The following is a 24823-nucleotide window of genomic DNA, read 5'->3' as shown; positions in this document are numbered from 1 at the left end:
ATTCATGTCCACGTCGCCGTCATTATCGATGTCAGCTACATCAATATCCTCCTGGTCAATGTCACCATCAGCATCAGTGTCGAGGACGTCATCACGGTCGACGTCACCGTCCTTGTCTGTGTCCGCGAGAATGGTCTTCCTCAGATCGAAGTCAGCGGCGTCGATGTCACCATCACCGTCTTTGTCCTTAACATCGAGGTCATCTTCGTCAATGAAGCCATCACCATCGACGTCACGTACGTCGGAGGCATCGACGTCATTATCGCCATCTTTGTCACCTTGTCTGACGTCATCGATGTCAACATCGCCGTCGTCATCAATGTCTGCAGCTTCGATGTCTGCATCATCGATGTCACCATCGCCGTCGACGTCAAGGACGTCATCCTGATCTACGTCACCGTCGTCGTCTGTATCAGCCAGCAGCGTCTTCCTGAAGGTGAAGTCCTTGGCATCAATATCGCCATCACCATCACGGTCTTCTATTTCCAGGTCATCACCATCCACTCTGCCATCACCATCCAGGTCAGTGATATCAGCCGCGTCGACATCACCATCACCATCTCTGTCAGCCACCTTGACATCATCAGCGTCGACGTCGCCATCGTCGTCGATGTCCGCGGCAGCGAAGTCCTCAGCGTCAATGTCACCGTCTGCGTCGAGGTCAGTGACGTCGTCACGGTCAATGTCGCCGTCGCCGTCACGGTCCTCGAGGAGGGAGTCTTCCTCGTTGTCGTCACTAGCGTCGATGTCACCGTCACCGTCCTCGTCAGCTTTCAGTACGTCGTGGCCATCAATATCTCCATCACCATCTTCGTCTCCGATGTCAGCAGCGTCGACGTCTCCGTCGCCGTCCCTGTCGGCGGCTTCCACGTCGTCAGCATCAACGTCGCCGTCGTTATCAATGTCGGCGATGGAATGGTCGTCGGCGTCAATGTCGCCGTCATTGTCGGCGTCGAGTAAGTCGTGTTCGTCGACATCGCCATCTTTGTCGACGTCAGTGAGGAAGGTACGTCTTAGGGCGTAGTCCCTGGCGTCCACGTCACCGTCCCCGTCCCTGTCCACAACCTCTAAGTCGTCTCCGTCAACCTTTCCATCACCGTCTAAATCTGTCAAGTCGGCCGCGTCGATATCACCGTCACCATCCTTGTCGGCGGCTTTCACGTCATCCTCGTCGATGTCACCGTCGTTGTCGACGTCTGCGGCTTTGAAGTCTTCCTCGTCTACAATGCCGTCATGATTGATGTCAACGACGTCGTCCTGGTCAACGTCACCATCTCCGTCACGATCCTCCAACAATGTGTTCTCCTCGTCATCGTCTGAAGCGTCAATATCGCCGTCACCATCTTCGTCAGCGGAGAGTACGTCGGAAGCGTCGAAGTCACCGTCGCCATCTTCGTCGCCGATGTCAGCTATGTCAACATCACCGTCGTCGTCCACGTCAGCAGCAGCCACGTCCTTCTCGTCTACAGTCCCATCATTATTGATGTCAGCAACATTGACGTCATCCTCGTCGATATCCCCGTCATTGTCAGTATCGAGGACATCATCCCTGTCGACGTCACCATCACTATCAGTATCGCCGATGATGACGTTCAAGTTTCTGACGTCGTCGTCATCTACGTCGCCGTCAGCATCCCTGTCAGTGCCTTCTTGCTCTTCACTTTCCTTGAAGATGGACCAAGTGAACACTGGCACTGCTGGCACCATTGGCTCTCCTGGCTTCAGATCTACGTCCACAGACAACCTGAAGTGCCAACAACCATTAGTTTCTATCACTGCCAGTCACTGCTGACTCACCAACAATTACGTTACCGAACATACACAAACTAGGTAAGATTCGATCGCATTAAGGCGATCCAATCCTCGATATCTCACAACATACAATATCTTTTAAGATATAATCCTCAAAAGACAAATCTTTCACTCCTTGTAATTATTTCTGTCTTTCCTTTCCTTTCCCCCACTAACAGCTGTCATTAATGACGAAATTAACGGCAAAAACAATATTAGTCTCTGTCTCTCTCTCTCACCTTTGTCATATACATAACACAAACATATTTGATTCCTAATCTGGCATTTTGTATGACTTTAATAAAGTATTTTGTTTGACGGTAGGAAGTATAAGGATATCCACAATATGGATGAAAGAACTCAACTGCATATCCTTAGGACATCTTTTCTGGATAATCATTGGTCTTAGGACCTTGGTCCCTCCATATCATCATTTGGAGTGACCAAGGTTCCAGGAGCTAAACGTATCCAATGACGATTTTCTAGGTGTATAATGCTCTTGTTTTCATCACCATGCCACGGTGCACCGTGGCCTGGTGATGGAAGGTAAGCAGAAGTATTAATTCAGGTGTATATGAGAGAATGAGAGCTAAATTAAACATGGCAAACTCGAAATGATGATTGCTGAGAGAAAATTAAAGCATGGATATTTATACTGAAGACATGAGTTATCTAGAGTTGGATTTAAGAAGTGGGTAATAGTCAGTGTTGTGTGGCTGGAGGTGAGAGTGTCGAGAGTCTAGGTGTTAAGTTAAACCTTGAGAAATGCTTTAAACCGCCCTGAATCGTCGAAATATTCAATATAAAACCATTTTAAAACATTTTCCTTAATTTTTTTAGTATTTCACGTATTTTAAAAAAAAATCACATGAAGTGTATGATAAAATCTGAGAGATTTAGAAGTGAATCGTGAGAACAATTGTTTGCGTAGATTCTGATGTTAAAATGGGAGACACTTATGGAAAGTTAAGCAAAGAACCGCAGAGTAAGACTGAATAACAAAGAGCATTTACAAAATATTTACAAACAAGTTTGACCATATAACATTTATAATCAAGTTTAATAGTAGAATATTTATCAACAAGTTTGATAACAGAACATTTATCAACAGGTTTGATAATATGTTTCAAGAGGAGAGAGAAAAGCATAAAGGAATGAGAAATGAACAAGAGTAGTCTGCCGGACTATGCGCTAGTGCAGGAAGTGTAGAGTTGCGGATTAACATATCTTAGAAAAGTTTGTCATGCGCTATCAGCTGCGGCTGATTCACCACTCTTAGGGACATTCATCTTTTATTGGACGTGCCCCATACAGCCACTCTTATGCATATTTTCTTACCAAATCAGACGCACATTAGTCAGTGCTTGCTAGGATGAGCGCACCATCTAGGTGCTTTGTAGATCTGACGATCATAGGGAAGGTTGACACTTTGAGGGAGTTTACCTTGCCTCTAGGAACACCTCAGACCAGCAGACTCTCAAGCTACTGACTGGCTCACACGGTAACAATTCTGCCTTTGGTACGGGGTTTACTAAAGCTGCTTAGCGAGTGTGTTCTCGTAGTCTCTCCTAACCCTATTCATTATTAGATTTAAATTGTCCCTGAAGTCTTTTCATGATTGTATATATTTGTACGTACCTTCTAGGGGTGGAAATATATAGTATATGTCAAAACAAGTGTATTCGTTATTCTTCATTGATTGCTCCTTGAGTGCATTCTACACGACCTGATACTGCATGTCTTTGATAGTATTTGTGCTTCTGGGAATGAACAATGATACAGCTGATCGTATTTAGTGACAGTTAGAATAGAACAAGAGGAATATGTCAGTGTACAGGTGAATAGTAGCCTTAATGATTCTCATGAAGATGATAGGCCTTAAACCTAACAAATTTAATAGGGGTATCATGTTATCGAGGAAGAATAAACAGAATAAACTTACCCTTCACCATCCCCGGCGCCGTTAACAGCAGCAACAGTGACCCTGTAGGTGGCTCCCTCTTCCAGTTCCGAGAGCTTGACCATGGTGACGGAGGGGTCAAGTTTCTCAGCGTACTCAGTGAGGGTTCCCTCTTGACCGTCCTCGCTCACAGTGGTGTAGTGAACCTGGTAGCCTCTTACTACACCGTGTGGCTCCTCGGGCTCTCCCCAGTCCACCAGCACGTTGTCGTCTCCCAGCTGCCTCGCCTTCAGATTAGACACTGGTCCTGACTCTGTTAGAAGAAAGCTAGCAGTTCAGAGTAGCCAAACTTGGCTAAGCTCTACCTTGGGTAAATTAAAAAATAAATCAAGTTAGATAACTGGATTGAAATATTTGGATGGATAGTCTACCTACATACAAAAGCACTTTAGTAGGCCAGTAGGCCTACAGTGTAATGATTCTGTGTGCAGCGCTCCTATTATATTCTACATGGTGGAAACAACACATTATTGATTATGCATAATAATGTCTTTGCCCAGTAGTAATTGCTGTATGAAAATAGTTCTAAATAAAAATACATTTAAGGCTGATTATCTAAAATTAACAAAATATGGACTTAAGTATCTTCCACATCATAATTAAATAACATATTAGAGATAAATCTTTATACGAGGCTTAGGTCCGTCCTGGACCAGTCTGAGCTTGTGGCCAGATAATGGTCTTAGGTCTGTCCTGGACCAGTCTGAGCTTGCGGCAAGATAATGGTCTTAGGTCTGTCCTGGACCAGTCTGAGCTTGCGGCAAGATAATGGTCTTAGGTCCGTCCTGGACCAGCCTCAGCTTGTGGCCAGATAATGGTCTTAGGTCCGTCCTGGACCAGTCTCAGCTTGCGGCCAGATAATGGTCTTAGGTCCGTCCTGGACCAGCCTCAGCTTGTGGCCAGATAATGGTCTTAGGTCCATCCTGGACCAGTCTCAGCTTGCGGCCAGATAATGGTCTAAGACAAACCGAAATGTTGTCTAAATATTTTTCACTTTGTTTGGTCTGCTTTTTACCTGTCAGGTACTGAGACTTTTGTTGTTCCTACAGGATAGTTCCTTCAAGAATTCTTTTACCGGGTAACCAAGTCTTGACGAAGGCTCCTCTGACAGCCAAATCTTGACGAGGCTCCCCTGACAGCCAAGTCTAGACGAGGCTCCCATGACAGCCAAGTCTAGACGAGGCTCCCATGACAGCCAAATCTTGACGAGGCTCCCCTGACAGCCAAATCTTGACGAGGCTCCCATGACAGCCAAGTCTAGACGAGGCTCCCATGACAGCCAAGTCTAGACGAGACTCCCATGACAGCCAAATCTTGACTAGGTTCCCCTGACAGCCAAATCTTGACGAGGCTCCCCTGACAGCCAAGTCTTGACGAGGCTCCAATGACAGCCAAGTCTTGACGAGGCTCCAATGACAGCCAAGCGAGGCTCCCATAACAGCCAAGTCTTGACGAGGCTCCCATAACAGCCAAGTGACAGCCCCAAACAGTCTTGACGAGGCTCCCATGACAGCCAAACCTTGACGAAGTTCCCCTGACAGCCAAGTCTTGACGAGGCTCCCATAACAGCCAAGTCTTGACGAGGCTCCCCTGACAGCCAAGTCTTGACGAGGCTCCCATAACAGCCAAGTCTTGACGAGGCTCCCCTGACAGCCAAGTCTTGACGAGGCTCCCATAACAGCCAAGTCTTGACGAGGCTCCCATAACAGCCAAGTCTTGACGAGGCTCCCATAACAGCCAAGTCTTGACGAGGCTCCCCTGACAGCCAAGTCTTGACGAGGCTCCCATAACAGCCAAGTCTTGACGAGGTTCCCATAACAGCCAAGTCTTGACGAGGCTCTCATGACAGCCAAGTCTTGACGAGGCTCCCATAACAGCCATGTCTTGACGAGGCTCCCATAACAGCCAAGTCTTGACGAGGCTCCCATAACAGCCAAGTCTTGACGAGGCTCCCATAACAGCCAAGTCTTGACGAGGCTCCCATAACAGCCAAGTCTTGACGAGGCTCCCATAACAGCCAAGTCTTGACGAGGCTCCCATAACAGCCAAGTCTTGACGAGGCTCCCATAACAGCCAAGTCTTGACGAGGTTCCCATAACAGCCAAGTCTTGACGAGGTTCCCATAACAGCCAAGTCTTGACGAGGCTCTCATGACAGCCAAGTCTTGACGAGGCTCCCATAACAGCCAAGTCTTGACGAGGCTCCCCTGACAGCCAAGTCTTGACGAGGCTCCCCTGACAGCCAAGTCTTGACGAGGCTCCCCTGACAGTGACACGCTGCATCTCTGACAGTCATATTCTCAACTTATTTCGATGCTATCTATAACTTTAGCAAACTATCTTTTATAACAATGAATAATATTTTGTTCTTGTGTTTAACTTACATTCGCAGCTTCATGGCTCATCTCGTGTTGCTTATCTGTGTCAGAGGGAAATTTTCAAAGTCAGTTCTCACATGAAGGTCCAGCGTACAGTGCAAGTTCCGTAAATGTAATGGAAAAAGTACATGGAACATTGACGAGAATATGGGACGGTCTATAGAGGTTTATTGACTGTAACATTCAATAAAGTAACATCATACCTAGCTGACTATCATGGTGTAGGAGTGCACGTGTGGTGTGAAGGTCATGCCAGGCTGACTATCATGGTGTAGGAGTGCACGTGTGGTGTGAAGGTCATGCCAGGCTGACTATCATGGTGTAGGAGCGCACGTGTGGTGTGAAGGTCATGCCAGGCTGACTATCATGGTGTAGGAGCGCACGTGTGGTGTGAAGGTCATGCCAGGCTGACTATCATGGTGTAGGAGTGCACGTGTGGTGTGAAGGTCATGCCAGGCTGACTATCATGGTGTAGGAGCGCACGTGTGGTGTGAAGGTCATGCCAGGCTGACTATCATGGTGTAGGGGTGCACGTGTGGTGTGAAGGTCATGCCAGGCTGACTATCATGGTGTAGGAGCGCACGTGTGGTGTGAAGGTCATGCCAGGCTGACTATCATGGTGTAGGAGTGCATGTGTGGTGTGAAGGTCATGCCAGGCTGACTATCATGGTGTAGGAGTGCACGTGTGGTGTGAAGGTCATGCCAGGCTGACTATCATGGTGTAGGAGCGCACGTGTGGTGTGAAGGTCATGCCAGGCTGACTATCATGGTGTAGGAGTGCATGTGTGGTGTGAAGGTCATGCCAGGCTGACTATCATGGTGTAGGAGTGCACGTGTGGTGTGAAGGTCATGCCAGGCTGACTATCATGGTGTAGGAGTGCATGTGTGGTGTGAAGGTCATGCCAGGCTGACTATCATGGTGTAGGGGTGCACGTGTGGTGTGAAGGTCATGCCAGGCTGACTATCATGGTGTAGAGGTGCACGTGTGGTGTGAAGGTCATGCTAGGCTGACTTTCATGGTGTAGGGGTGCCCCTGTGGTGTGAAGGTCATGCCAGGCTGACTATCATGGTGTAAGAGTGCACGTGTGGTGTGAAGGTCATGCCAGGCTGACTATCATGGTGTAGGAGTGCACGTGTGGTATGAAGGTCATGCCAGGCTGACTATCATGGTGTAGACATGCCAGGCTGACTATCATGGTGTAGGAGCGCACGTGTGGTGTGAAGGTCATGCCAGGCTGACTATCATGGTGTAGGGGTGCACGTGTGGTGTGAAGGTCATGCCAGGCTGACTATCATGGTGTAGGAGTGCACGTGTGGTGTGAAGGTCATGCCAGGCTGACTATCATGGTGTAGGAGCGCACGTGTGGTGTGAAGGTCATGCCAGGCTGACTATCATGGTGTAGGGGTGCACGTGTGGTGTGAAGGTCATGCCAGGCTGACTATCATGGTGTAGAGGTGCACGTGTGGTGTGAAGGTCATGCTAGGCTGACTATCATGGTGTAGGGGTGCCCGTGTGGTGTGAAGGTCATGCCAGGCTGACTATCATGGTGTAGGAGTGCACGTGTGGTGTGAAGGTCATGCCAGGCTGACTATCATGGTGTAGGAGTGCACGTGTGGTGTGAAGGTCATGCCAGGCTGACTATCATGGTGTAGGAGTGCACGTGTGGTGTGAAGGTCATGCCAGGCTGACTATCATGGTGTAGAGGTGCACGTGTGGCGTGAAGGTCATGCCAGGCTGACTATCATGGTATAGGGGTGCACGTGTGGTGTGAAGGTCATGCCAGGCTGACTATCATGGTGTAGGAGTGCACGTGTGGTGTGAAGGTCATGCCAGGCTGACTATCATGGTGTTGGAGTGCATGTGTGGTGTGAAGGTCATGCCAGGCTGACTATCATGGTGTAGGAGTCCATGTGTGGTGTGAAGGTCATGCCAGGCTGACTCTCAGGGTGTAGGAGCGCCCGTGTGGTGTGAAGGTCATGCCAGGCTGACTATCATGGTGTAGTAGTGCACGTGTGGTGTGAAGGTCATGCCAGGCTGACTATCATGGTGTAGGAGTGCACGTGTGGTGTGAAGGTCATGCCAGGCTGATTATCATGGTGTAGAGGTGCACGTGTGGCGTGAAGGTCATGCCAGGCTGACTATCATGGTATAGGGGTGCACGTGTGGTGTGAAGGTCATGCCAGGCTGACTATCATGGTGTAGGAGCGCACGTGTGGTGTGAAGGTCATGCCAGGCTGACTATCATGGTGTAGGAGTGCACGTGTGGTGTGAAGGTCATGCCAGGCTGACTATCATGGTGTAGGGATGCACGTGTGGTGTGAAGGTCATGCCAGGCTGACTATCATGGTGTAGGAGCGCACGTGTGGTGTGAAGGTCATGCCAGGCTGACTATCATGGTGTAGGGGTGCACGTGTGGTGTGAAGGTCATGCCAGGCTGACTATCATGGTGTAGAGGTGCACGTGTGGTGTGAAGGTCATGCTAGGCTGACTATCATGGTGTAGGGGTGCCCGTGTGGTGTGAAGGTCATGCCAGGCTGACTATCATGGTGTAGGAGTGCACGTGTGGTGTGAAGTCATGCCAGGCTGACTATCATGGTGTGGGTGTAGAGGTGCACGTGTGGCGTGAGTGCACGTGAAGGTCATGCCAGGCTGACTATCATGGTGTAGGAGTGCACGTGTGGTGTGAAGGTCATGCCAGGCTGACTATCATGGTGTAGAGGTGCACGTGTGGCGTGAAGGTCATGCCAGGCTGACTATCATGGTATAGGGGTGCACGTGTGGTGTGAAGGTCATGCCAGGCTGACTATCATGGTGTAGGAGCGCACGTGTGGTGTGAAGGTCATGCCAGGCTGACTATCATGGTGTAGGAGTGCACGTGTGGTGTGAAGGTCATGCCAGGCTGACTATCATGGTGTAGGGATGCACGTGTGGTGTGAAGGTCATGCCAGGCTGACTATCATGGTGCAGAGATGAACATGTGGATATTATACCTGGCTGATTATCATGGTGCAGGAGTTTACCTGGAGCCTACCTAGAGAAGGTTTTGGGGGTCAACGCCCCCGCGGCTCGGTCTGAGACCAGGCCTCGTGGTGGATCAGGTTCTGATCAATCAGGCTGTTACTGCTGGCCGCATGCAAACTGACGTACGAACCACAGCCCGGCTGGTCAAATACTGACTTCAGGTGCCTCTGCAGTGCCTGCTTGAAGACAGCCAGGGGTCTATTGGTAATCCCCCTCATGTATGCTGGGAGGCAGTTGAACAGTCTTGGGCCCCTGACACTTATTGTATTGTCTCTCAGTGTACTCGTGGCACCCCTGCTTTTCATTGGGGGAATGTTGCATCTCCTGCTGAGTCTTTTGCTTTCATAGGGAGAGATTTTCGTGTTCAAGTTTGGTACTAATCCCTCTAAGACTTTCCTAGTGCATATTTTCATGTATCTCTCTCGCCTGGGTTCCAGGGAATACAAATCAAGGGCCTTCGACTGTTAACGGTAATTTAGGTACCTTACAGTACTTATGTGCACATTCTCCAGGTCAACAATTTCGCCAACCTTGAAGGGGGCAGTTAGTGTACAGCAGTATTCCAGCCTAGAGAGAACACGAGATTTGAAGATAATCATCATGGTCTTGGCGTCCCTACCACTTTCATACCAGATGCAGTAGATACATTGTTGTGGTCTTTGAAGGTGAGATCCTCTGGCATCACTCCAAGGTCCATCACATTACTTTTTCCCTGTATTGCATAGTTAGAATTTGTCGTATACCCTGATACAGTTTTAATTTCCTCAAGTTTTCCATATCTGAGTAGTTGATATTTCTCTTCATTGAACTTCATATTGTGTTGAGTGGACCATTTGAAGATTTGGTTGATGTCCGCTTGGAGTTTTGTGGTGTCTTCCATGGAGGTCACTCTCATGGCAGTTCGAGTGTCATCCGCAAAGGAAGATAAGGAGCTATGGCTTACATCTCTATCTATGTCAGAAATGAGGATGAGGAATAGAATGGCAGCGAGCACTGTGCCTTGTGGAACAGAGCTTTTCACCCCAATGGAAATAAGTCACTCTGTCTGACTTTTTTGGGTTATCCTAGGTTCTCTACACATATGCTGCTATGTATGATAATTCTATGTAACTGTATTTGTGTATACCTGAATAAACTTACTTACTTACTTACTTACTTACTTACCATAGCTGCCTCAAACTCTACTCTGTTTACTATTACTCTTTGTGTTCTATATGTCAGGAAGTTATAGAACTATCTACCAACTTTTCCTGTTATTCCTTTATCACGCATTTTGTGTGTTATTACACCATGGTTACACTTGTTGAAAGCTTTTGCAAAGTCTGTGTATACTACATCTGTATTTTGTTTATCCTCTACAGCATCCACAACCTTGCCATAGTGGTCCAGTAGCTGGGACAGGCAGATGCAACCTGCTCTAAACCCATGTTGCCCTGGGTTGTGTAATTGATGGGTATCTAGGTGGTTGGCTATCTTAAGAACACAAGAACATAAGAATGAAGGAACACTGCAGCAGGCCTACTGGCCCATGCAAGGCAGGTCCAAGTGTCCTACTGGCTTAAGCCAATGCACCCAACCTAGTCAGGTCAGGTCACCTTGACTTAAGGGAGGAACACGGCAACCGACCTGGTAGCACGAGCTAATCAGGTCCAACTCACACCCACCCACATCCACTCATGTATTTATCCAACCTATTTTTAAAGCTACACAACGTTCTGGCCTCTATAACTGTACTTGGGAGTTTGTTCCACTCATCCACAACTCTATTACCAAACCAGTACTTTCCTATGTCCTTCCTGAATCTGAATTTTTCTAACTTAAAACCATTGCTGCGAGTCCTGTCTAGGCTAGATATTTTCAGCACACTATTTACATCCCCTTTGTTTATTCCTGTTTTCCATTTATTCACCTCAATCATATCCCCCCTAATTCTACGTCTTTCTAGAGAGTGCAGATTCAGGGCCCTTAGTCTATCCTCATAGGGAAGGTTTCTGATACATGGGATCAACTTTGTCATCCTCCTTTGTACATTTTCCAGAGCATTTATATCCATTCTGTAATACGGTGACCAAAACTGTGCAGCATAATCTAAATGAGGCCTAACCAAGGATGTACAGAGTTGTAGAACAACCTGAGGACTCCTATTATTTATGCTTCTTGATATGAAACCAAGGATTCTATTAGCTTTATTGCGAACACTTATGCACTGTTGTCTTGGTTTCAGATTACTGCTAACCAGAACTCCTAAATCTTTTTCGCAATCCGTAATATTAAGATCTACATTATTTAGTTTATATGTGGCATGGTTATTGTCCTGTCCAACATTTAGAACTTTGCATTTGTCTATATTAAACTGCATCTGCCACCTCTCCGACCACTGCATCAGTCTACTCAAATCTTCCTGGAGTGCTCTAATGTTCTCGTCAGAATGAATTTGACGGCCTATTTTGGTGTCATCGGCAAACTTGCTGATGCCGCTCTTTATGCCCTCATCTATGTCGTTTATGTAGATTGTGAACAGCAGGGGGCCCAACACTGACCCCTGTGGAACACCGCTCGTGACGCTTCCCCACTCTGATTTCTCCCCATTTATGCAAACTCTCTGCTGCCTATTTGTCAACCATGCCTCTATCCAGGAAAAATTTTTCTCCTATTCCATGTGCCTTAATTTTCCTCAATAGTCTCTGATGTGGGACCCTGTCAAAAGCCTTAATGAAGTCCATATACACAATATCATATTCATTACCATGATCTACCTCCTCAAATACCTTAGTGAAAAAAGTTAATAAATTCGTAAGGCAGGAACGCCCCTTTGTAAAACCATGCTGAGATTCGTTGATTTATTTATGCTTTTCAAGGTGGCTACGAACTGCCTCGGCAATTATTGATTCCATAAATTTTCCCACTATGGAGGTTAGGCTTATTGGTCTATAGTTCGAAGCTAAGGACCTGTCATCTGCTTTGAAAATAGGTATCACATTTGCCATTTTCCACTTATCTGGCACCATGCCAGTTTGTAGTGATATGTTGAAAAGATTTGCTAAGCACCTCTTTACATTCCTTTAGAACCCTTGCATACAGTTCATCAGGGCCTGGGGATTTGTTAGGTTATAATTTATCTATTTGCCTAAGGACCATGTCACTTGTGACCCTAATCGTGCACAGTTTATTATCGTCCTGTTCCACATAATTTATCATTTCTGGAATATCGCTGGTATCCTCCTGTGTAAAAACTGAGAGGGAGTATGTGTTAAAAATTCTACACATTTCCTTGTCACTGTCAGTGAGCTGACCCGAGGAACCTTTGAGTGGGCCTATCTTGTCCCTGATCTTACTTCTGTATACCTGAAAGAATTCTTTTGGGTTAGTCTTCAATTCTCTTGCAACTTTAACCTCATAATCTCTTTTTGCTTTTCTAATTCCTTTTTTTTATTTCTCTCTTTAACTGAATATATCGATTTCTTAATTGCCCCTCTCCTCTTTTGATTTGCCTATATATGCCTCTCTTTTGACCAATTAGATATTTTAATATATTGTTCATCCATTTAGGATCATTTTTGTTTGATCTGATTTCCCTATTTGGAACATAATTTGACTGAGCAGCTAGAACTATGCCCTGGAAAGCGTCATATCGGCAACCATCACCACCTACCTGACCCTTAGTCAGGTCATTCCAGTTCAGCCAACCTAAGTAATTTTTCAGTCCTATGAAATCAGCCAAGCGGAAGTCAGGGACAGAGACTTGATTGCCATTATTAGGGGAATTCCATGATATATTAAAACTGAGTGATTTGTGATCACTTTCCCCAAGCTCATCATTAACCTCAAGATTATTAATTAGTGTTTCCCTACTGGCAAGAACCAAGTCAAGGAGGTTATTTTCCCTAGTTGGCTCTGTCACAAACTGTTTTAAAAAACAATCCTGGATCGTATCAAGAAAGTCACCTGACTCTAAATTTCCTGTCAAATTGCTCCAGTCAATCTGTCTATAGTTGAAATCTCCCATTAGCACAACATTTTCGTATGTAGATGCCTTACGAATTTCGTCCCATAGAAGTTTACTGCACTCCCTATCAAGATTTGGGACCCTGTAAATCACACCCAAAATTAGTTTTTCTCGGCCCTCGAAAGAGTTTTATGTTATGGATGTTAGTGCTATCGGTCTGTAGTTCTTTGCAATTGTTTTACTGCCACCTTTGTACAGTGGGGGTATGCCAGTTGTGTTTTTAGTGAGTGTGGGATGACCCCTGTGTCCATGCTCCCTCTCCATAGAATGCTAAAGGCATGTGACAGGGGCTTCTTGCAGTTCTTGATGAACACGGAGTTCCATGAGTCTGGGCCTGGGGCAGAGTGCATGAGCATGTCATTTATTGCCTTTTTCAAAGTCTTGTGGTGCTAGGATAATATCCGAGATTTTTTAGATGACCAGATTTTGGGTCTAGTTCATAAAGAATTCATTTGGAGTGTCGACCCTTAATCTGGGCAGTGGCTCGCTGAACACTGAGTCGTATTGGGACTTTAGTATCTTACTCATTTCTTGTCTATCATCTATGTATGTACCATCCCGCCTAAGTAGGACCCCAATACTAGATGTTATTTTTTCCTTAGATTTGTCGTAAGAAAATAAATATTTTTTTTCAGTTTCCTTTATGGCTTTTAGTTCTTCCTGTGATTCTTGTTTCCTGTAAGATTTCTTCAGCTCATGTTCGATATTTGCACTTTCATTGGACAGTGTCTCCCTTCGTATTTCAGATATATTGGCCCCTCTCAGCAGCTCTGTGATTCTTCGCCTTCGTCTGTATAAGTAGCGCCTCTCTCTTTCTAGTTTACATCTTCTCTTCCTTTTTCTTAATGGAAAGTGACTTGAGCAGACCTCAAGAACCACAGTGCTAATTTTTTCTAGGCAAAGGTTCGGATCCGTGTTGTTTAGGATATTTTCCCAGCTTGTTTCATTTAGCACATGGTTGACTTGTTGCCATTGTATGTTTTTTTATTGAATTTGAATTTAGTGAAGAGACCTTGATGACTGATCACATTTTGCTGGTCAGGAGCCCTGTGCATACATGTCTGTACCTCTATTATGTTGTGATCTGAGTGTATTGTCTTTGATACGTTATATTACGTATCAGATCGTCGATGTTAGTGAAGATGAGGTCCAGCGTATTTTCTAGTCTTGTAGGCTCTAATATTTGCTGTTTTAAGGTGAATTGGTGCAGAGATTTAATAGCTCTTGTGTGTGTGTGTGAATTTTCATCTGAGCTGCCTCCTGGGGTAGTCTCTGCTAAAATATTATTTGCTGCACTCCTCCATGTTAGGTGTCTCAGGTTGAAATCTCCCAGTAGCAAGATGTTTGGGGCAGGAGTTGGGAGATTTTCCAGACAGTGGTCAATTTTCACAAGCTGCTCCCGGAATTGCTGGGAAATTGCATCTGGAGGCTTGTATACAGCAACACGAATGGAGATCATACCAGGCTGACTATCATGGTGCAGAGGTGAACATGTGGAGATCATACCAGGCTGACTATCATGGTGCAGAGGTGAACATGTGGAGATCATACCTGGCTGACTTTTATGGAGCAGGAGTGCATGTGTGATCATACCCGGTTGATTATCATGGTGCAGGGGTACACTTGTGATCATACCCGGTTGATTATCATGGTGCAGGGGTACACTTGTGATCATACCCGGTTGATTATCATGGTGCAGGGGTACACTTGTGATCATACCCGGTTGATTATCATGGTGCAGGGGTACACTTGTGATCATACCCGGTTGATTATCATGGTGCAGGGGTACACTTGTGATCATACCCGGTTGATTATCATGGTGCAGGGGTACACTTGTGATCATACCCGGTTGATTATCATGGTGCAGGGGTACACTTGTGATCATACCCGGTTGATTATCATGGTGCAGGGGTACACTTGTGATCATACCCGGTTGATTATCATGGTGCAGGGGTACACTTGTGATCATACCCGGTTGATTATCATGGTGCAGGGGTACACTTGTGATCATACCCGGTTGATTATCATGGTGCAGGGGTACACTTGTGATCATACCCGGTTGATTATCATTGTGCATGAGTCCATGAGTGAAGATGGAACCTAGCTAACCTACGTTAGAGCCTGCATAATGCCTTCCTGGAGTTTACCTGGAGAGAGTTCCGGGGGTCAACGCCCCCGCGGCCCGGTCTGTGACCAAGCCACATTAAAAAAAATGAAAAATTTTGACTCCCGATTGACAATTTCAAGAAGTCAGGAAGAAAAAAAAAAGTAATTTTCCGAGGCGTTAATGAGGCACTGACCTCCTTCAGCAGTCTTGAAGGTAATAATGGAGGATGCTGGTCCGGTGAAGGCAGAGTTGACAACACTGACGCGGGCACGGTAATTTGTGAAGGGCTGCAGACCCGTCAGTTCAGCTCGACCCACTGGTCCTGTCGTTAGCACTTGGTCGTGGTCGTGGTCGTCGTCGTCATCGTCGGCACCGTCGTCATCCACCCAGTACTCAACCTGAGAACATACACGTATGACTGTTATATCTCACAGAGATAAGGATTATAGATAACTTTCCATTGCGTAACAGTAGTCCTGGATGACCTTGACTCCAGTTAACATAGTTCTGGATGACCTCGACTCCTGCTAACATAGTTCTGGATGACCTCGACTAATGCTAACGTAGTTCTGGATGACCTCGACTCCTGCTAACATAGTTCTGGATGACCTCGACTCCTGCTAACATAGTTCTGGATGACCTCGACTCCTGCTAACATAGTTCTGGATGACCTCGACTCCTGCTAACATAGTTCTGGATGACTTCGACTCCTGCTAACATAGTCCTGGATGACCTCGACTCATGCTAACATAGTCCTGGATGACCTCGACTCCTGCTAACATAGTTCTGGATGACCTCGACTCATGCTAACATAGTCCTGGATGACCTCGACTCCTGCTAACATAGTCCTGGATGACCTCGACTCCTGCTAACATAGTTCTGGATGACCTCGACTCATGCTAACATAGTCCTGGATGACCTCGACTCCTGCCAACATAGTTCTGGATGACCTCGACTCCTGCTAACATAGTTCTGGATGACCTCGACTCCTGCTAACATAGTCCTGGATGACCTCGACTCCTGCCAACATAGTCCTGGATGACCTCGACTCCTGCTAACATAGTCCTGGATGACCTCGACTCCTGCTAACATAGTTCTGGATGACCTCGACTCCTGCTAACATAGTCCTGGATGACCTCGACTCCTGCTAACATAGTTCTGGATGACCTCGACTCATGCTAACATAGTCCTGGATGACCTCGACTCCTGCCAACATAGTTCTGGATGACAAGCTTGTTAACAACAACCGACTACCTCATCTCAGGGACGAAGAGAAAAATATATTAAAGTTTCCATTTGCAGTAGTTAATAGGAAGTGTCCCCATGGCTGTAGCAAGTGACGTGGTGCTACGTTCACCTACGATGATCACTCAAAAAATATATCTATCAAGGCCAAGGGATTACATACAATGATTTTATTTCACTTTGCAACAGTATCACAAGTGATGGCCTTTAGGCATGACAACTGACCTTGTAGCCTAAGAGGAGTCCGTTGACAGAGTCCTCGTCAACAGGAATCCATGTGAGTACAGCGTCAGTGGCGTCAGCGTCAGTTACTCTCAGGTTATCAGGGTTTTCCTCCGGTACTGTGAGACAAAGATATTAGTCCAGGGTATTCACACTTATAACTAGCAGTTTCACCTCTTATTGTAGATTATAATAACATAATTCGCTCTGTAAATGGATACAAACTTAGCTCGATATGTTTCAGTTGCTGCTCGATCCTTGATCATAGAAAGTGATCCCCATATCTCATAAGCCCAGCCCTATATATGTCAGTGCATGGAAAGGCACAGTACAGTGTAGTATGATTCTCAAATGCGGATAATTATAAGAAGAGGCAATAACACTTTACCAGATGGAGACTAATAGACCAATTTCTTTAATAAAAATTGTAAATTGGCACCTACACACACCAAAATTGGCACCTACACACACCAAAATTGGCACCTACACACACCAAAATTGGCACCTACACACACCAAAATTGGCACCTACACACACCAAAATTGGCACCTACACACACCAAAATTGGCACCTACACACACCAAAATTGGCACTTACACACACCAAAACCAATATCCAGAAGTCACCAGAATTTAAGTTTGAAGCCGACCAGAGGTTGAAGTCTCAAGTTATCGGTGGTGAGGGTTTCAAGCTGATCGGATGAGGCGTTCACAAGTTGTAATGTAAAAACCAGTTTATGAATTTTCTAAATTTCTTCAACTATACTGTCAAATTAATACACACACACACACACACACACACACACACACACACACACACACACACACACACACACACACACAAATACACACACATACACACACATACACACACATACACACACACACAACACACACAACACACACACACACACACACACACACACACACACACACACACACACACACACAAATACACACACATACACACACATACACACACATACACACACACACCACACACACACACACACACACACACGCACACACACACCCACTCATACACACACACACACACTCATACACATACACACACACACACACACTTGGAGCCACATGGGGGCCAAGATACATGGAGGGCTAAGATGATGGAGGTGGTACTGGAAAACTTCATGTACCAACACGCAAGGGACACTACAAGAGAGAGAGGATGAACCAGCAAGGCTGGACCTAGTATTCACCTTGAGTAGTGCAGATATTGAGGACATCACATACGAAAGACTCCTTGGGGCCAGCGATCACTTGGTTTTAAGCTTCGAATACACAGTAGAGCTACAAGTGGAGGGAGAAGCAGGAAGGCCAGGACGAATGAAGCCAAACTACAAGAAAGGGGATTACACGGGAATGAGGAACTTCCTGAACGGGGTTCAGTGGGACAGAGAACTGGCAGGGAAGCCAGTTAATGAGATGATGGAATATTTAGCAACAATATGCAAGGAGGCTGAGGAGAGGTTTGTACCCAAGGGTAACAGGAATAATGAAAAAGCCAGGATGAGCCCATGGTTCGCCCAAAGGTGCGGGGAGGCAAAAACCAAGTGTGCTAGGGAATGGAAGAAATATAGAAGGCAAAGGACCCAGGAGAATAAGGAGAGCAGTCGTAGAGCCAGAAACGAATATGCACAGATAAGAAGGGAGGCCCAACAGCAATATGAAAACGACATAGCAGCGAAAGCCAAATCTGGCCACATCAGTCAAGGACCAGGTAATCAGGCTAAGGAAGGAAGGAGGAGAGACAACAAGAAATGACCCTGAAGCACGTGAGGAACTCAACAAGAGATTCAAAGAAGTGTTCACAGAGGAGACAGAAGGACTCCAGAAAGACGGAGAGGTGGGGCACACCACCAAGTGCTGGACACAGTGCACACAACCGAGGAAGAAATGAAGAGGCTTCTGAGTGAGCTAGATACCTCAAAGGCAATGGGGCCGGATAACATCTCCCCATGGGTCCTGAGAGAGGGAGCAGAGGTGCTATGTGTACCCCTAACAACAATATTCAATACATCTATCGAAACAGGGAGATTGCCTGAGGCATGGAAGACAGCAAATATAGTCCCAATCTTTAAATAAGGAGACAGACATGAAGCACTAAACTACAGACCAGTGACACTGACATGTATAGTATGCAGAATCATGGAGAAGATTATCAGAAGAGTGGTGGAACACCTAGAAAGGAATGATCTCATCAACAGCAGCCAACATGGTTTCAGGGACGGGAAATCCTGTGTCACAAACCTACTGGAGTTCCATGACATGGTGACAGCAGTAAGACGAGAGAGAGGGGGGTGGGTGGATTGCATATTCTTGGACTGCAAGAAGGCGTTTGACACAGTTCCACACAAGAGATTAGTGCAATAACTGGAAAACCAAGCAGGGATAACAGGAAAGGCACTACAATGGATCAGGGAATACTTGTCAGGAAGATAGCAGCGAGTCATGGTACGTGGCGAGGTGTCAGAGTGGGCACCTGTGACCAGCGGGGTTCCACAGGGGTCAGTCCTAGGACCAGTGCTGTTTCTGGTATTCGTGAACGACATGACGGTAGGAATAGACTCTGAGGTGTCCCTGTTTGCAGATGACGTGAAGTTGATGAGAAGAATTCTTTCGATCGAAGACCAGGCAGAACTACAAAGGGATCTGGACAGGCTGCAGGCCTGGAGTTCAATCCCACCAAGTGCAAAGTCATGAAGATTGGGGAAGGGCAAAGAATACTGCAGACGGAGTACCGTCTAGGGGGCCAGAGACTACAAACCTCACTCAAGGAAAAAGATCTTGGGGTGAGTATAACACCAGACACATCTCCTGAAGCGCACATCAACCAAATAACGGCTGCAGCATATGAGCGCCAAGCAAACCTCAGAACAGCATTCCGACATCTTAATAAGGAATCGTTCAGGACCCTGTACACCGTGTACGTTAGGCCCATATTGGAGTATGCAGTACCAGTTTGGAACCCACACCTAGCCAAGCACGTAAAGAAACTAGAGAAAGTGCAAAGGTTTGCAACAAGACTAGTCCCAGAGCTAAGAGGTATGTCCTACGAGGAGAGGTTAAGGGAAATCAACCTGACGACACTGGAGGACAGGAGAGATAGGGGGGACATGATAACGACATACAAAATACTGAGAGGAATTGACAAGGTGGACAAAGACAGGATATTCCAGAGACTGGGCACATTAACAAGGGGACACAGTTGGAAGTTGAAGACACAGATGAATCACAAGGATATTAGGAAGTATTTCTTCAGCCACAGAGTAGTCAGTAAGTGGAATAGTTTGGGAAGCGATGTAGTGGAGGCAGGATCCATACATAGCTTTAAGCAGAGGTATGATAAAGCTCACGGTTCAGGGAGAGTGACCTAGTAGCGACCAGTGAAGAGGCGGGGCCAGGAGCTCGGACTCGACCCCTGCAACCTCAACTAGGTGAGTACAACTAGGTGAGTACACATATACACACATACACACACACACAGTAACAGCGTACTCAGTGCTCACGGATTTTGGGCTCTTTGTGGCCTATCCAAGGATGTTGGAGGGATCATATAAAGTGTTAGAGCTCAGTAAATAAGTCGGGAAGTGAAATACAAGCTGCCTAAACCAGAAAAGGGAGGCTAGGGCTACAAAATACTTAAATAATTTGGAAGTGAGATCAGTGCTAGAAATGGGGAGAGGCCTAGAGCCGGGCGCAGGAGTGTTGCCATAAGCCAACAATACTACAAATTCAAAATAATAAGTGTGATCCAGGCCAGGAGGGAGGAACCTGGGAGGGAAGATTGGGAGTTAGAGCTCACAAAAATGGAGGAAGAGTGGGGAAGGACGCTAGCAGAGCTTGGCAGGGTAATGGAGGAGAGGATAGCTGAAGAGAGCAGGAAGTGGGGTCTACAAGTCTTAGGTGAGTACATACACACACATATATATACGCACACACATACACACACATACACACACACATACATACATACACACACACACACACACACACACACACACACACACACACACACAACATAAGAATGTAGGAACACTGCAGAAGGCCTACTGGCCCATACGAGGCAGGTCCTTATCAAAACGACCTCTACCTAAAGCTACCCAAGAAATAACTCCCGTACCCCATGACACCAATCAAACCCAGCCCCTCCCACTCATATATTTGTCCAGTCTCTTCTTAAAGCTACCCAAGGTCCTGGCCTCTATCACCCCACTGGGAAGACTGTTCCACGCATCTACAACTCTGTTAGAAAACCAGTACTTACCTATGTCCTTTCTAAATCTAAATTTATCCAACTTATATCCATTATTTCTGGTTCTTACCTGGTTCGACACCCTCAGTACTTTATTAATGTCTCCCTTGTTTATGCCTGTCATCCACTTATACACTTCAATGATATCTCCCCTCATTCTACGCCTCTCCAGAGAGTGGAGATTTAAGGCTTTAAGTCTATCTTCATACGGGAGGTTCCTTACACAGTAAATCATTTTAGTCTTTCTTCTCTGTATGTTCTCTAATGAGTCTATGTCCATCCTGTAGTAAGGAGACCAAAACTGAGCAGCATAATCTAAATGAGGCCTCACTAGTGATGTATAGAGCTGTAAAATAACTTTTGGACTTCTGTTACTTATACTTCTTGAGATAAATCCAAGTAATCTGTTGGCCTTGTTGCGCACCCTGAGGCACTGCTGTCTTGGCTTTAGATTTCTGCTTGTGACGAATGGTTTGAAAAACCGACAAGTTGAAGATTGAGACACTTATGCAGCATATGGGAATCTTTATTCAGGAAACGTTTCGCCACACAGTGGCTTCATCAGTCCAATACAAAGAGGAAGGCGTAAGGAGAGGAGGAGAATGAGGTAATCAGTCCCTCAACCTGGAGTCGATGTGTTCAGTCCATCAATCTTGTAGAAAGTACAGCATAGGGCCGTAGACGTGGCTTATATACTGTAGTGAGGTGACGTGAAGCAGAAGGAGGCGGGGTCATAGTGGTACCATCCACTAGTCGAAGTAGGTCTTGGTCCAAAGGTTGAACAAGTGTTGAAGAATTCTTTGTAACAAGATCCCATGATGCTGCAGTGTCTGACAGTTGTGACGAATGGTTTGAAAAACCGACAAGTTGAAGATTGAGACACTTATGCAGCATATGGGAATCTTTATTCAGGAAACGTTTAGCCACACAGTGGCTTCATCAGTCCAATACAAAGAGGAAGGCGTAAGGAGAGGAGGAGAATGAGGTAATCAGTCCCTCAACCTGGAGTCGACGTGTTCAGTCCATCAATCTTGTAGAAAGTACAGCATAGGGCCGTAGACGTGGCTTATATACTGTAGTGAGGTGACGTGAAGCAGAAGGAGGCGGGGTCATAGTGGTACCATCCACTAGTCGAAGTAGGTCTTGGTCCAAAGGTTGAACAAGTGTTGAAGAATTCTTTGTAACAAGATCCCATGATGCTGCAGTGTCTGACAGTTGTGACGAATGGTTTGAAAAACCGACAAGTTGAAGATTGAGACACTTATGCAGCATATGGGAATCTTTATTCAGGAAACGTTTCGCCACACAGTGGCTTCATCAGTCCAATACAAAGAGGAAGGCGTAAGGAGAGGAGGAGAATGAGGTAATCAGTCCCTCAACCTGGAGTCGATGTGTTCAGTCCATCAATCTTGTAGAAAGTACAGCATAGGGCCGTAGACGTGGCTTATATACTGTAGTGAGGTGACGTGAAGCAGATGGAGGCGGGGTCATAGTGGTACCATCCACTAGTCGAAGATTCCCATATGCTGCATAAGTGTCTCAATCTTCAACTTGTCGGTTTTTCAAACCATTCGTCACAACTGTCAGACACTGCAGCATCATGGGATCTTGTTACAAAGAATTCTTCAACACTTGTTCAACCTTTGGACCAAGACCTACTTCGACTAGTGGATGGTACCACTATGACCCCGCCTCCTTCTGCTTCACGTCACCTCACTACAGTATATAAGCCACGTCTACGGCCCTATGCTGTACTTTCTACAAGATTGATGGACTGAACACATCGACTCCAGGTTGAGGGACTGATTACCTCATTCTCCTCCTCTCCTTACGCCTTCCTCTTTGTATTGGACTGATGAAGCCACTGTGTGGCGAAACGTTTCCTGAATAAAGATTCCCATATGCTGCATAAGTGTCTCAATCTTCAGATTTCTGCTTACCATGACTCCCAAGTCCCTTTCACATTCTGTATGATCAAGCTCTACTTCACCTAGATTATAGCTTCGAGGGTTATTTTCACCCACATACATACATACACACACACACACACATACATACACACACACACACACACATACAAACACACACACACACACAGACACACACACACACATACATACACACACACACACACACACACACACACACACACACACACACACACACACACACACACATACATACACACACACACACACACACACACATACAGACACACACACACACACACACACACACACACACACACACACACATACACACACACACACACAAATACATACACACACACACACACACACACACACACACATACACACACACACGCACACACATTATATAGTACACGTTAGCACATACATTATATAGTACACAAACATAATTACAAAAGGTTAAAAATCCTCAAAATCAGTTAAAATATCAAATTGTGAATATTAACAAGTAACCTCGAGGACATTGATATCCCAACTGTAGTGACAAAACTGTGAGTAAATAATTAAAATATGTCAGAGTGAATGGCACTCCACAAGGTGCACAGAGAGAGGCAGGATCACCCACAAGGTGCACAGAGAGGGGCAGGATCACCCACAAGGTGCACAGAGAGGGGCAGGATCACCCACAAGGTGCACAGAGAGGGGCAGGATCACCCACAAGGTGCACAGAGAGGAACAGAATCACCCACAAGGTGCACAGAGAGGAGCAGGATCACCCACAGGGTGCACAGAGAGGGGCAGAATCACACAGAAGGTGCACAGAGAGAGGCAGGATCACCCACAAGGTGCATAGAGAGGGCAGGATCACCCACAAGGGGCATAGAGAGGGTAGGATCACCTACAAGGTGCATAGAGAGAGGCAGGATCATCCACAAGGTGCACAGAGAGGGGGAGGATCACCCAGAAGATGCACAGAGAGGGTCAGGATCACCCACAAGGTGCATAGAGAGAGGCAGGATCACCCACAAGGTGCATAGAGAGGGCAGGATCACTAACAAGGGGCATAGAGAGGGTAGGATCACCTACAAGGTGCATAGAGAGAGGCAGGATCATCCACAAGGTGCACAGAGAGGGGCAGGATCACCCACAAGGTGTATAGAGAGGGCAGGATCACCCACAAGGTGCATAGAGAGAGGCAGGATCACCCACAAGGTACATAGAGAGGCAGGATCACCCACAAGGTGCATAGAGAGAGGCAGGATCACCCACAAGGTACATAGAGAGGCAGGATCACCCACAAGGTACATAGAGAGAGGCAGGATCACCCACAAGTAGGTGTCTGTGATTGGTCTCACCATCCTGGCCTGAGTGACCGGTGTAGGTGTCTTCTGACGGGGGGGCAGCACCGTAGGCGTTATAGGCCTCCACCTGCACCTCATACTTGTGATAGGGTGGCAGGTCCTTCACCTCCACCTCAGTCTGAAGTATACACAATAACACATACGTAATTAATTACAACAATAATATATCAATTACCATTAACTATAGAAGGAGAAGAAAGGGTATAGGTATATACATTTAAGAATTATGTGGATCAGAATACGGGTGGGATGTAAGAAGAGGGTTATAGTGTTTATGCACCTCTATAGTGGGAGAAACTTGCAGTGGGCGGAGTAACTTCGGAGTACCAGGGGTAAATGATGATTGGGGGGATGGGACCTCTAACTGAACTATGTATACGCCAAGAGGTTTAGCAATATATAATACATATACATAATACATATATTAAGAAAAAGAGGATAAATAAGTACACATGATACGAAATAAAGGGAAATAACAGTAATTTGTTAAACTAAGTATAAGTAGATAAGGAGTCGATGTGGATGT

At 46.2% G+C, this 24823-nt stretch overlaps 1 protein-coding gene across 1 annotated transcript; it reads right to left on the bottom strand.

Annotated features, from left to right (window-relative positions):
• LOC138853716 (uncharacterized) lies at positions 1–24415 on the bottom strand (the record flags this gene model as incomplete). Its single annotated transcript, XM_070091955.1, is given in 5 exon segments — positions 1–1744; positions 3734–4004; positions 15457–15661; positions 16734–16849; positions 24292–24415. Coding segments are annotated over 2 exon segments (1827 nt in total), but the record flags the coding sequence as incomplete, so codon positions are not given.
• Between the last annotated feature and the right edge of the window lie 408 nt (positions 24416–24823).

This window comes from Cherax quadricarinatus, chromosome 3, assembly GCF_038502225.1.
Source record: "Cherax quadricarinatus isolate ZL_2023a chromosome 3, ASM3850222v1, whole genome shotgun sequence".
NCBI lineage: Eukaryota > Metazoa > Arthropoda > Malacostraca > Decapoda > Parastacidae > Cherax > Cherax quadricarinatus.
This window is presented reverse-complemented; position numbering and strand designations above follow the sequence as displayed.